This window comes from Ictidomys tridecemlineatus, chromosome 11, assembly GCF_052094955.1.
Source record: "Ictidomys tridecemlineatus isolate mIctTri1 chromosome 11, mIctTri1.hap1, whole genome shotgun sequence".
Taxonomy (NCBI): Eukaryota; Metazoa; Chordata; class Mammalia; order Rodentia; family Sciuridae; genus Ictidomys; species Ictidomys tridecemlineatus.
Genome location: NC_135487.1, coordinates 130,084,902 through 130,099,330, shown reverse-complemented (window position 1 = coordinate 130,099,330; position 14,429 = coordinate 130,084,902). Strand labels below are relative to the sequence as shown.

The 14,429-nt window shown below is 41.9% G+C and overlaps 1 protein-coding gene across 1 annotated transcript; it reads right to left on the bottom strand.

The window, feature by feature from the left end:
* Positions 1-14,117, bottom strand: Tdrkh (tudor and KH domain containing). Its single transcript, XM_005331235.5, has 14 exons — positions 13,986-14,117; positions 6,897-7,045; positions 6,003-6,109; positions 5,223-5,412; positions 4,400-4,539; positions 3,964-4,285; positions 2,613-2,773; positions 2,285-2,457; positions 2,012-2,076; positions 1,603-1,754; positions 1,271-1,372; positions 897-993; positions 638-729; positions 1-451 (listed from the first exon to the last, which is right to left on the bottom strand). Exons 2-13 carry the CDS (start codon positions 7,018-7,020, stop codon positions 677-679), a joined length of 1,686 nt encoding a protein of 561 aa, XP_005331292.1. The 5' UTR covers positions 7,021-7,045; positions 13,986-14,117; the 3' UTR covers positions 1-451; positions 638-676.
* Between the last annotated feature and the right edge of the window lie 312 nt (positions 14,118-14,429).

The following is a 14,429-nucleotide window of genomic DNA, read 5'->3' as shown; positions in this document are numbered from 1 at the left end:
TTGAGTCTGAGAGGTGGTATTCTCTTCCCACCTCCTGAAGATTTTTTAATACATTTAGGCTGATTTTTGCCTTTGCCTCCTGATTTCAACTACAGTCTTCGAGTTCCCTGTTCAAACACTTCCCTTAACCAGTCACCTTTTGAGGCGAGTCATAAGTCTGCAGAATCATTTCTAATGACCAAACTCTGGCTGTTTCCCAGCTGAAAAAGAACACAGTCTAGCAGTGATGTGCATTACGACTGGCAGAGGACACAACATCCAAACACTGAAAGATAGGGGAGGGATGGAGAAGGAGGTGAGGTGGGTGATGTCTTCCTCTCCTCCACACTATTTCTGGTAATTCAATGGAAGGAGAAAATGGATCTGGTCCACAGCAAGCCACACTGTGTAATAAAGGACTGTATGGATCTCTTAGACTCTTCTCTCTAGGCACCAAATCATGTGCCAAATCCTGCCAAAGACACAAACACACAGACAAAAAGCTTGAAAGGGCTCAACCTGAGAGCAAATTGAGCTGCGGGAAAGCAACTGAGGAGAAATATTTAAAGGTAGGGCATAAGAAGCGGGAATAAAGCAAGGCCCCTACTGTCACCTCATTACTTCCCTGTTGCTATAGATAGATGATAGCTCCACTCACACAGCAAAGCAGATGGCTGAGCCACTGGAAGCCCAGACTTCAGAGTAAGTAGTCATCTTCAAGGTTATCATCACCAGACATAGAGGCAGCTTCTAATGAGCAGAAATGAGAAAGTTAGACCTTGCGCTACTCTAATAGGTACTCCAGGCCCAGGAGAAAAATGGGTTCTTGGTGCTCAATGACCTAAGAACCTAGCTTTAATTTAACCTCACTAGTCTGGAGAGCCAAAGGTGCTTTAGGTGGGCAATGCTGTTTGTACCTGATAAGCTGAGGCAGGACAGGGTATGTGCCATCTCTCCAGGGCTTTTTTTGGATTCAGTGAGCATGCTGGCAAGAGAGGCATCTGTTTCTGTGGCCTGAGGACATGAAAACAAGAGAAAAAGGAAGAACATCTTGGTGGGTGGGAAAGGAGAGACTATCTTACCATTTTGTTCATAGAATCTGGTTGAGTTTGGCTTCTAAGAGGAATACAATGCCTCCTTTGATTAACATTTTCCAAGTAGTTTGGAAAATGAAGTAATCTAAAGGTTCCCAGGGGCAGCACAAGCTTCAGTTCACTGAAATTTTACAAAATGTCATAACTAGAATGTTTTTCCAGCAGAGCACCCTAAATGACTACAATGGCTTACTTACCCCATCCTTTAACATGTCAGGGACAGCTCTGTTTTCTTCCACATCTTCAGGAAGCTCAACTGCATATCCTTTACGAACTAATTCTAGCCCAATATCAAGTTTCTAAGAGAAAAAGTGAAAAAGAATAATGACCTTTCTGTAAGAAAGGGCAAATCTGAGGAAACAGGACAGAAGAGCTGGGATTGATACTTTAGATCTTCTTTTGATGGGATGGTGAATAAGATCTAACAAAGTATGAGTAATATCAAGTAAGGGTTTCTGGGAAAGAAAGAATAAATGATGTTATGAAAACCCACAAGAAAATGTAAATATTACATGAATTCCAGTCTTACCTTCCCATTGCTTGTGTCATATAAATAGATCTTTGGCCAAGTTGAGATCCCAGTCTGGACATAGCTAGAGATTTTGGCCACCAGGGGTTTCCAATCAGCACAGTGGGTCAGTCTGTCAAACTCATCCAAAGCTTCCTCTTCCCACTGTTCACCTGGTAGGAAATTTTAAATAGGGGTGCCTCGGGAGGGGTCAGTGCTATCAGGGTGGGGATTATACCCTGGAAGGAAGTTGGAACCACCCCTCTCTATCCAGGAAGGCATTTATGTTCTCTGGGGAGTTCAGGTCTGATAGCTGAGCAAGTTTCTGGCTGTTGTTTCCTTGAGTTAGTAGGGAAAAGGCACCTCCTGTGTTCTATATGAATGTTATTCAACTTGAAGGCAAGGTCAATAGGTGGCATGACTGATTTACCTGAGGGGGCAATCCGGGCCAGACTACATTCTATTGCTTGAAATGGAAGGCTTAGGAAGTCACTCCTAAAATGAAATAAATCCAACTTAGAATGCAAAGGCTAGAAGGGACACCTCATATTCCTTGCTTTTACACAAAACCAACTAATCTAGAGCCAGAAGTTACTCACTTGTTCTCTATAAACAGGTTCCCTTCTGAACTGCCCCGGTGATGAGTGCCAACAACTCACCACTCGATGACCATAGCTGACTCCACCCTGGCCTCCACACTGACCTGAGAGCCCTGAGGTCCTTCAGTGGGCAATCTCCATTATCTCCAAAGTCAACAAAGTAGAGGTCCAAGTTCCCATTCTCCAAGGTGCCAAGGATCCTGGCTCGATACCAGGAACCATTTGTAGATAAAGGTGCTGCTACAATATCTCCTACATGCACAGTCAAGTCTTCAGGCTACATATGGGGATGAAGAGTTAGCAGGAGGGAGAGTTAAAAAGTGGTAGATAATAAACGGAATACCAGAAAGAACAATGTTGCCCCAGAGAAAGAGACTATGAGACAATGAAAAAGTCATGCCCCAGTACTGTCCTGTTCCTATGGAAACTTACCAGACTATTCTCATAGTGCTGGGTCATCTCACTCACAAGCTTATCTAGTTGCAGGCTGCGGGAGCCAATAATTTGGATCCAGAAGTGGTTAGGATGTTCGGAAGCAGAGACGTAGACTTCCAGGTACTCATCAGCATGAAAACTGAAGTCGGGACTGGGGACTAAACACAGTGATAAGGACTGTGAATATATCAGAATCATCTCTGGTTCAAAGAAGGGAATGTATCAGGAGAATGAGATATACCAATACCAAAAGGCTGTTAACCATTTTAAAAATGGTTGGAGGAACGGTGGATGACTCATCCGAGAATGTCTTAAATACTTAGCTGTTTTCTGTAACTTTCTATGTAAGTAAATAAGTTTACATTCTTTGTCATGTATTCAAATCAGTCACCAATTATAACAGAGGTAACTCTTCTATCTGCAGGAGGATCAGGTACATGGACAGCTATTCTGCTAGTTCCAGATCCCATTCTGGATTATCATTGTGGCCTTGAACAAGTCAAGGAGCCTCTTTTTTTGGGGGGAGGGGTCCTGGGGATTGAACTCGGGGGTGCTTAACCACCAAGTCACATTCCTAGCCCTTTTTTGTATGTTATTTAGAGATGGGATCTCGCTGAGTTGCTTAAGGCCTTGCTAAATTGCTGAGGCTGGCTTTCGACTTGCAATCCTCCTGCCTCAGCCTCCTGAGTCACTGGGATTACAGGTGTACCCCACCACATCCAGCTCCAAGGAGCCTTTTTTTTTTAAGGGGGGGGAGGGAGGGAATTTTTTTATATATATATTTTTATTTTTTTAGTTTTTGGCAGACTCAACATCTTTCTTTGTATGTGGTGCTGAGGATCGGGCCACACACATGCCAGGCGGGCACGCTACCGCTTGAGCCACATCCCCAAGCCCTCCAAGGAGCCTCTTGAGGATCCTCGTCTTTCCTGCCCATGTCAGCACCTTTGCATAGAAGAGAAAGCTCATAGCCTTTTTCTTCTTGAAGAGTGATGGTTTTTAGAACCATCAATGAGACATGCAATAAAAAGAAAAATCAGGTTGAGGACTTACTCATTTAAAAAGTATATCTGGTGAAAGACTATAATGTAAATTCAATTATTTGATGTACTGTTCACAGACTAGTTTGCTGTGTTAGTATATTCCTATCTCATTTGCCTTCATCAGCTGGCTCATATTCAGAAAAAATATTATTAATGTTTAGTATTAAGTAAAATAGTACATTAATCTATGATGATATACTTATAAATACAGTCACAAAAATAGATTTTTTTAAAAAATTGCTTCCTATTTTGGGTCAGTTAAGCCAGTATTCCCATCCTTCATATGTTCCCTCTTTGTTACATACTTTCAAACATGGACATCTCAGGACTGGTCTGGTCTCCAGACTTCTGAAAGCTGTCACCGTTAGGTTTCTCCTTGGAACCATTTTTTGGGCCTACAATAGCCATGTCACCACTTCCTTTGCAGGGAGAAGCTGCCAGGGGTGCAGCTTGCCCCATGCTAGAACTGCTGTTTTTCCATAAAGTTGGTTCTCCAGCTCCACCTGGCTCTGTCACTTCCTCTCTTCTCACACTGATTGGCTGCTTGCGTGGGACTCTGGTTTCTGCAGAATTGGCAATTCTCTTCCGAAGTTCTTCATCTTCTGAAACTTTTTCCAGTATCAAATGCTGTGGAAAATAAAAGAAGAGATAGTATCTATGCAGCCAGATGTTGATCCAGAAAGGAGTTTATAATGGGTTCTTCACACTCTTAGGAATGATCCAAGTCTGTCAACTACTTGCCTTGGCTGCTGCCACTTCCTTCTGTGTTCCTGAGATTTTTATAAGTCTCGATAATAGTAATGTGCCCTCTGATTCTTTGTCACAGGTAATTTTGGCTCCAGAAGCCTTACAGATAGAACGAATTGTCTCGCCGCCTCTCCCTACATTGAACAATACACAAAAATGTGTCTGACCTTAACTATTAGAGAAATCAACATTTTATACATACTATCAGAAGGGAGTCAATTCTCATTTCCAAACTGAACAGAATGCAAGGCGTTGCACAGCAATCATGAGCTATTCAAGACATTACTGTAGGAAAGAGTATACAGGACTCTGGTTTACCCATTTTACTTAAACTCCATACTTTGGGTAGGCTAACTTCATGTCATTTTCATTTTTTGGCTACTCAGCAAGGCTATACAAACTTTACATTTCCATCTCCTAAGATACACACTACATGGTATAAGAACCCTGAAATGAGGGCAAGAACTTCTTTCTCAAACAGCAGCATTAAGGAATGATCCAGGGGAAGCATAAAAGGTGCCAGATACAGCAGGGTTCGGAATGACTTGGGATAACGTGATAACTACAGGTTTTAACAAGAGATGACTGCATTTACCAGAATGTTCTGGAACCTATAGACATATTCTGATCATATCACTTCTTAAAGTAATGGGTTTTGTTTCTGTAAGAAAGTAAAGCTCTGGATTTAATTTCCATTCCTCCCCCACCCCCACAGTAAGGTGAAGGGGGAGTAGGCCAGGAGAATCCTTGGGAAGATGTAAAAGAAAGGCAAAAGTAAAGAATAAAGGAAACAGCACAGGAAGCTGTCCAGTGGTACCTATGATTCTGCCCACAGATCTCTGGGGGACTGAGAGCTGTTCAGACACTGGGGTATTCTCTGTCAGGATCTGGTGGATTGCTGCTTTGGCCTTGCACACCTGAACAGGAAAACCACTGATAAGCAGCACTCGCTCATCGCCTACATCCTCTGTGTCCACATCAATCCGTGCACCTGTCTGTTTCCGCAGCTGCAAAGGAAAGGAGACATGGCAGTGTATTCTGGAAGAGCCCCCAGTGGGGCCCAGCTAATGACATTCTAAACAAACCCTGGAGGTAGATGGAGTTGATAAAACCATCAGTTATTCAGAAATGCTATAATCAGTCTTCATTTACTTCTCTTAAGGAAGGAGATTAATGACCAAGGTAATTACAAATAGCAGTTAATTCAAAACCATTTCTATGATTTATCTTGATTAGAGAATTAAATATTTTGTTTTTTTGACATTTTAACTGAACAATGGAGGATGATAAGAAAAACCAGGCAATTCTACATTTACTGCCAATTAATGATCGAGTTCATTAATTCCATAACAGAAAAGACTGGTTCAACCTATACCAAGCTGAGAATTATCCAATTAAAAACTTCTATTTCAAGCTAAATCATCTATTCTCTAGGAAGGAAAATAGCATAGTTAAAATTTTTCTGTAATTTATCCAGAGCTTTACTTTCTTACAGAAAGTAAGTGTTCGATTTGTGATATAGGGTGAGAGGAAGGAATGAGAAGTCAATAAATAGACACAATATCTGGGAAAGCTGTTTGCCTGCTCAAACACTTGCCTGTTTAATATTGGCTCCTTGCCGACCAATGATGAGCTTCACAGCCTCTTGGGGAACTCGCATCTCTATCTCGATGTCGTCCTCCCCAACAAATGTCAGCCGCTCTTCTGCACAGATCATGGCTCATTAGATCAGATTTAAATACAAGAAACTACCACCATCCCTTCTCAATCTGGTTGTCAGATACATTGATCAAGAGGTAAAACTGTGAATGTCAACCATAATGACTAACAGAAACAGCATTTGAGTGAGAATTAGAAGTTCCTAAAAGAACAGAGATGGGGCTTAGGGTGTTGTTCAGTGGTAGAGTACATGCTTAGTATTCGTGAGGCCGAGTTCAACCCCCAGCAACCCCACCCCCACCCCCAGCACACATGGCCCTTTCTCTTGGATACCAGGCTAACACCAGGAAATGCTAACATGGGGATGTCACCAAGGGAAAAGCAGTCTATGAAAAGGTATTCTAGATTTTGGGCAAACTACTTCTAAGACAACATTCCTGGAGAACAATGAAGGCCAGAAGTTGTCTAAGCCATCTAAGACTCAAAACTTCTCCCGACTTATTTGTACATTAGTTATTTCTCTAGGTCCAGCATATGAGAAATCTTCCTTCTTCTAATAACTAATTAAAAGGAACATAGAAATATTTTTAAAAACCCTCATGTCACATTGATTTTGTAAAAGGATCAATGGAGTTATAAGTTATTTCACAGACTAGCTTCACAGTAAGAACATAGAAAAAAAGAAATCAAATATTTTCAAACTCCTCACAGAAAGTCAATTATATCTTACAAAATAATACATGGTATGGCAAGGAGATAGTTTCATTTCAACTTAACAAGGCAGGAACATGGTTGGAGTATTTTCACAGGCACAATTGTGGGGTTCACATACCTCTGCTTTCCCTGTATCTGCGGTATAGGATATAGGCAACTGTTGCACTGGCTGGAATCCCAAGGCCCAGGGCTATTTTCTGAATAGTGGACATGCTTGTCCAAGAAGTCCGTTCAGTGGACATTTTCTGCTATACTCTGACTTACATCCTGAAACAAGCAAACCAAGGAAAAAGCTTTCATCAGTTTGCTAGGATGGCTGGCATAGGGGCATGAGAACACATTGTTATTGAAAACAATTTTACTAATTTCCCATTTCAAGAGCTTCAGAAATCTCAAAATCTATTTCATGAAAAAGATCTCAAGGTATTAAAAAAGTTAGTGAAGAGGGGCCAGGGTTGTGGTTCAGTGGTAGAGCGCTTGCCTAGCATGTGTGATTCTCAGCACCACATATAAATAAATAAAATAAAGGGCCATTCATAATTAAAAAATATTTTTTAAAAAGTTAGCAAAGGGGGATATATACAACTGTTTCACTTTTTTCCCCCCAAGGAGAAAATCATATTAATTAGTTTTAGAAGCCAGATGATCAAATATTTTTTAAAAATACTTAAATTTCATATCAAACTATTTAAAACTCCTTATCTATGTCCTGGGCCTTTTACAGAAGATGTTATCTCTACAAGGAGTGCCATTCCAGACTCAGTACAATCTTGTAAATATAGACTTGGTTTACCATCTCTGCTTCCGGTTTTTATTTAATCCTCAAAAAAACAGTGAAAGGGAGTTCTGCTCTACTCCTTCACCAGACCTAATTTCCCAGGTCATCAACCTAGAGAACATGTATGCAGCCTTGTCTTACCCTACTGCAGCAGGAGGAAAGCAGCCAAAAATCTTTCTTTGGTTTCTATGTCCTCTTTCTCTTGGTTTCTCCTCCTGTTTTCCCTGTCAGATCCTTCAGAGTCTGGGGATTTCTCTTCCTATGCCTTCTATCCATTGCTAATGGCACTCTGTTCTTTGGGCAATTTCATCCACACCTGCAGCTTTCAATACTACCTGTATGCTAGTGTTTCCAGCAACATAGCACTGGCCTGATTTAGAAGCACATCAAATCTCATTGAGACTTACTGGCCTTATTGCTATAAATCTGACACTGTTTATTCGTTTTGCTGTCAAGCAAATCTTAACATTTCCCTTGCTATAATTCCTTATTGTTACATACATTTAAGTTCTCCCAATGATTTTGCACCTTCTCTTCTCAAACCTCTAGCATCTCCTCCATTCTTTCAAATGATGTTTTTGCTCCCTATCTGAGAAAGCAGAGCCTTCAGAGAAAATATCCACAAGCTTCCCTACATTTACCTGTCTCCACCTTCGCTTGCTTTTATTTTATTTTTGTGTGTGTATGTGTGTGGTGTGGGGGATTGAACCCAGGGCCTTGTGCATGCAAGGCAAGGCAAGCACTCTACCAACTGAGCTTCATCCCTAGCCCTCCACCTTCACCTGTGACCATGGATGAATTGTCTTATTCCTATAGCTGAATTCTGTCATATTCTTGTTGCTACACCAGGTCTTCTTCCTTTGTTGTTAATGTCCTTCCCTCTATTGGATTTTTCCATCAGACAAACATCCTCTCTTCTTAAAGAAAATCTATCTTTATTCTGCTTATTTCTCCAACTACATCCCATTTCCCTGCTTACTTTCACATGAAGACTCTAGAATGCCAAAACTTCAGTCCTCAAATTTTCTTCATCTATTCTACCTACTTGTCAAGGTCACCATTGATTTTGCATTTCTAAATCCAAAGATCAATTCTTAGTTCTCAACTTACCTGACTTTGCCACAGTATCTGGCATAGCCTGTGATATCCTCTTCTCTAAAATACCTTTGCCTGGCCTCCCCAGCAGCACATCCTCCTGCCTTTATTTTCCTCTTTCTTTATTTTATACAGGGATTGAACCCAAGGGTATCAACCACTGAGTCACATCCCCAGTCCTTTTTATTTTTTACTTTGAGACAGGGTCTTGCTAAATTGCTTAGGACTTCACTAAATTGCTGAGGCTATTTTGAACTTTTGATCCTCCTGCCTCAGGCTCCCAAATCGATGGGATTATAGGCATGTACCACCACACCCAGCCTCTCCCTTTTTGACTGATTTGTTTCAGTTGCTGGTTCCTTCTCATTCCTTGTAACTTCCAAACACTAGATATCCCATGGGTCTGTCCTTTGTTCTCTGTTCTGTTTTACTTCCTGAGTGGTCTCATCAAGTCTCATTCATGGTCTGGCTTTAAATCCCATCTATATGCTGCCAATTCCCAAATTCATGATCTAGTTAGGACTTTTCTCCTATGACCCAGGGTTTGTATATCCAACTGCCTATTAATGACATCTCCTTTTGATATCTAGTAGGCATCTCAAACTGAATAGGTATAGCCCTGAGCTCCTGATTCACTTCCTTCAGGTAGTCTTTGCCATTTCAATAAACAGCAAATCCACTGTTAAATTCCGTAGGCAAAAAATCAGTCATCCTAATTGCACATTCAGTCTGTTAGCAACGTTTCTATGCTACATACTCTACAAATTATCCAGAATCTGAACACTTTATACCTCTCTATTTTTATGATCCTGTTCTAAAACACCATTATCTTTGGCTTAGATTACCACAACTCCTTAATTATGTTCTTGAATTTGCCATTGTCCATTCAGTTTATTCTCAATATAACCTCTGAAGAAAGTCAAATGTTATTTCTCATTTTCTGAGTCAAAGTCAAAACAACAGTGTAAGGTGTTTGTTGTTCCCCCCTTAGAATATAAATACCTTAAGAATAGGAATTATTTTGTTTCATTCCTCAGTGCTTAGCACATAGTAACACTTTATATTATTTTAATCAATATTTATGCAACCCTGTAAGGCAGGAAATATTAACCCTATTTTTCAGAGGTGTACATGTGCTTGAAGAGGTTACCTAACCTCACTCCCAGAGTCTGGGTTATTATTTGTTTATGAAAAAAATCTTTTAAAGTGACTTCAGAAGTCCCTCCCTGACCTTCCTTTTCCTACTAGGGTAAAAATACCTGGTGTTTTATTCTTTGATTAAATTCAATTCAAAATAAAAAAAAAAAACCACTGATAGAAAATATTGCAAATGTCTTAAAAAATAAATAAATAAACCAAAACCGAAAGACAGTACTTGTTTCCAGATATTACAATATAGCAGAACAAAATACACATGGCTTTTAAAGAACTTGCTTTAAAAAAACAAAAAAACCTGATGATTGGGCTGGGATTGTGGCTCAGTGATAAAGCGCTTGCCTAGCATGAGTTAGATCCTCAGCACCTCAGAAAAAATAAAGTCTCTGTGTTCATCTACAACTAAAGAAAAAACAAAGCAAAACACATGATTAGTAGGGCACAGTGATGCAGGTTTATAATCCCAGTGACTTGGGAGGCTGAGGCAGGAAGATCACAAGTTCAAAGCCAGCCTTGGAACGTTAGCAAGACTTTGTTTCAAAATTTAAAAAAAGGGGGAGGGGGGCTGGGGATGTGGCTCAAGTGGTAGCGCGCTGGCCTGGCATGCATGCGGCCCAGGTTCGGTCCTCAGCACCACATACAAACAAAGATGTTGTGTCCACCAAAAATTAAAAAATAAATATTAAAAAAATTCTATCAAAAAAAAGGGGGGGATGGGGATGTAGCTCAGTGGTAAGGTGCTCAGTTCAATCCTCAATACAATAAAAATAAAAATAAAAAAATTTAAAAAGTAAATGAAATTTATGCCATAATTTGCCTCCAGATACAAAAATTCAACCCAAATAACAAATAAAAATCTCTTTCACTTTAAAAAATACTAGTTTTGTCCTAAAAACTAGTATTTTTGTCCTAAAAATCTCTAATTCAGGACTCTGGAATAAAACTAGTTCTAAAAGTGCATTCCCTGAAAGCCTGTGAGGAGGAGCCAAGAGGGAAGGAGACCCAGCATGAAAAGATCACTTCTAGGAACAAATCCAGGTAAGGAGATCAGAGGTGGTTTTCTCATTACCACTCAAACAGACCACCAGAATTTGCATCTGGTGTGTTGGGGATGTAGCTCAATGGTAGAGCTCCTGGTTAGCATGCACAAAGCTCAGAGCTCAAGCCCCAGAACTTGCCCCACCCCAACTGCATCTAAGTCAGGCTGCTTTACCAACTAGAACAGAATGAAATTCTTCAGAGGTATCAGAAGTTTGCCATTAATTTTCTAGGCAGTAGTTTTAATTTAATCTACCCTCTTGCCTAGACTCATAGCCTGAAGGAAAAAAAAAAAAAATCAAAACCTTCTTTTATTGTCTTGGTGAAAAAATTTTTATCAAGTATCTTGTCTCTTTGAGACAATTAGTTGCTCTATAGGTTTAGCAAATCACTTTTAGAGACTGGAGCATCAACCTGAGGGAATACTGATCCTTTCACTCTGCTTTTTTAGGGAAAGGATAGAAAGGTTGAGTTTAAAGTGGGCTGTTTTCATTTATGAGGTACTTTCCCCAAATCACTGAATAAAAATTAGTTTCTCCCTCTTTTATTAAATAGCCTGAAAGGTTGCATGATACCAAGTAAACACCTCTGTATACACCAGAGGAAAGGAAATAAATTTGGTTTCATAAGGTTTTGTTTTGGGTAGCAGGGATTGAACCCCAGGGGTTCAACCACTGAGCCACATCCCCAGCCCAGACCATTTTTTATTTTGAGAAAGGGTCTCACTAAGTTGCTGAGGCTGGCTTTGAACTTATGATCCTCCTGCCTCAATCTCCCAAACCACTGGGATTACAGGTGTGTGCTACCACGCCCATCTTTTTCTGCTTAATTTTTGAATACATAACTTTCAAAGTATACTTTCCTATACTAAGAAATAATCTTTTCTTTTTAAAATTCTTAGTTATACATGATAGTAGGATGTATTTTAGCAGAATATACACACATAGAGTATAACTATTCTATTTAGATTCCCACTCTTGTGGTCATACATGATGTGGAGTTACCCTGGTTGTGTATACAAATACAAGGATAGGAAAGTTTTGACCAATTAATTCTCCTGTTTTCCTATTCCTCTTTGTCTAACCCAATGGACTTCAAGTCTTCCTCTCCCCACCTTCCCTTGTTGTGGGTTGGCATCCACAAATCAGAAATAATCTATTCTTTATCTCTAGGAACGATTTTACTTTTTTTCCCCCTCTCCTAGTTACTTCATATATTTATTCATATGGTCTCCAAAGTGCAAAGCTTGTCTTCGTTATTAATGTGCCTTGGTTTTATACTGCTAGTTGAACATGTTAGGGATAGAGGATGAATAAGAATTCCTGCTCTGAGATAGTCACACTTTAGTAGGAGATAAACATCTACTAGACAGTGTAAAAAAAATAAATAAATTATTGGCCAATGCAACAGCAGGGAGGAGCTAAAAGGTTTGTCTTAGATGGGACACAGTTGAAAATCATTTAAAGTAGAAGTCATTTATCCTCTGCCAATTTATTTAAACCAACAAAAACCGAGTATCCAATATGAGCTTGGCTTGGGGGACACAACAGTCAAGAGCTGCTTCCATGGAGCTTCTTGTCTGGCAGAGGTCTTGACAGGAGTATGAAGGTGTTAAAAGGTTTTGGAAAACCAAAAATAAACCTACCCCTGTGCTCTTGAATGCTCTCCGCCTTTAACACCACCTTTCTGGCCATAATTCATGCTTATGGGGCACAGAAATCAGAATTTCAGAACTGGGGGACCGCAGAGACTATTTTCTTCATTAATGATGTTATAACTGGGGCAACTGAGGCTCAGGGATGTAAAAGGATTTTACTGAGGTTACAACGCTGATTAGTCATTTCTACACAATACAAGGTTGAGGGAAATAATTTTGTTTTGAAGGCTAATTATACTCCTACCTCTGTATGGAAGCCAGAAGCACTATAGTTTTTCAGTTCTGAAACTACCAAAATCAAGACCAAGGATATCTGATATTTGGCTGGCTCAGCAGCCAAACTCCCTCAATCATGACCACCTATTCTAGGTTGGGCTTCGTTGATAGGAACTTTCATAGAATCCCAAACATCCCTTCATAACATACACCTTGCTTGTAATTTTTGATTAATGGCTACGTCTGTTGTAAGAATGAACTGAAAGCAGCAAAAGTAGGTTCAGGGAGACCAGACTACTCCAGGTGTCAATGATGGAGAGAGAAGAGATAGTAGTGGATAATTTTTTTTGTGATACTGGAATTGAACCCAAAGTTTCATGCATGCTTGTCAAATGCTCTACTACTGAACTGCTTCCCCCAACCTTTTAAAAATTTGAGACAGGTCTTCCTAAGTTGCCCAGGCTGGCCTGGAACTTGTAGTCCTCCTACCTGAGACTCCCAAGTTGCTGGGCTTACAGGCATGGCTTTCCTCAGCCGAGAGAGTTTTAGTAAGTAGAACACTCGAGACCTAGCCACTGATTTATGGAAAGGCAGAGGGGAGAGCCAAGGAGCTGGCCACCAGGTTCTGGATGGCACACCTGCCATTTGATCGTGTTGGAAGTAGGGAATATTGATTCGGTGGCGGAGTCTGTGTCAGAAGACAATGAATATCCACGACCACGATAAACTTGGTCGGTCGACTTCTATTTGAACCCAAAGCCAAATCTCACCAACCCCTCTTCGGAGATTGCAAATGAGTGCGTTCACCGTGCTGTCAGCTCGTGTCTCCAGGGACGTGTTCCTGAAGCCGAGTCGGTCAAACCCACAAGGGCTCTCCGTTAAGAAACAGAGAGGGATACTGGGGAAACCAACCCAAAGCCCGGCGCATGATTCGGTCAATTAAGAGTGGTCATCTCGTTAGAGAGAACTTCCGAAACAGGTGGGGGAACCAGTCCCGCCGAGACCCGGCTCGACCATGCACACCCTCGCCCGAGTCCGCGGGACCCGAGAGGTCTCCTGGAGCCGACCCCAGGTCCCCGAGGCAGAGCTGCCGCCAAGCAGCGCCCCACAGCCCGGGGCTGACACTCGCCCCGGGGCCTCACACCCCCTCTGGCCCGGGACGCGGGGACGCCCCCCTTCCCTCGACCCCACATTCCTGCCTTCCAGTTGCCAGAGCTGTTCACAGTCCGGCATCTCCCAACACTCCCGCTCTCGAGCCCCGCCTTTACCGCTCCTCCAAGTCGGCTCTCGAGCGCTCAGCCTCGCGCCTCACCCTGGCCACCGCCTCCTCCCACACGCACCGCGGCTAGAGCCCGGCTGGCGGGGCTTCAGTCACGACTTCCCACCCCCGCAGCCCGCCTGCACCAATCAGCGCCCCGCTCTCGGCCTGATCGTCCCCGCTGCAACCAATCCTTCCGCCCGCCTGCCGTGAGCGACGTGCGGCGGCCCGCTGATGTCCAATTACCCGGATGTACTCCAAAGCCGGCCCACCCCGTCAGCCAATAGGATCCAGGAGAGGCAGGTGTGGCTCCTGGAGATCGCACCTGAAGAGAATTAGGCAGCCAATTAGAAGCTTTACCGAGTCCTCCCGGTCCATCTCCCAGCCAATGGCCGGGGAGGCTTCCGCCTCCTAAGCCTTGCGGGAAAAATCAGCGCTCCGGCGGCTGGGACCC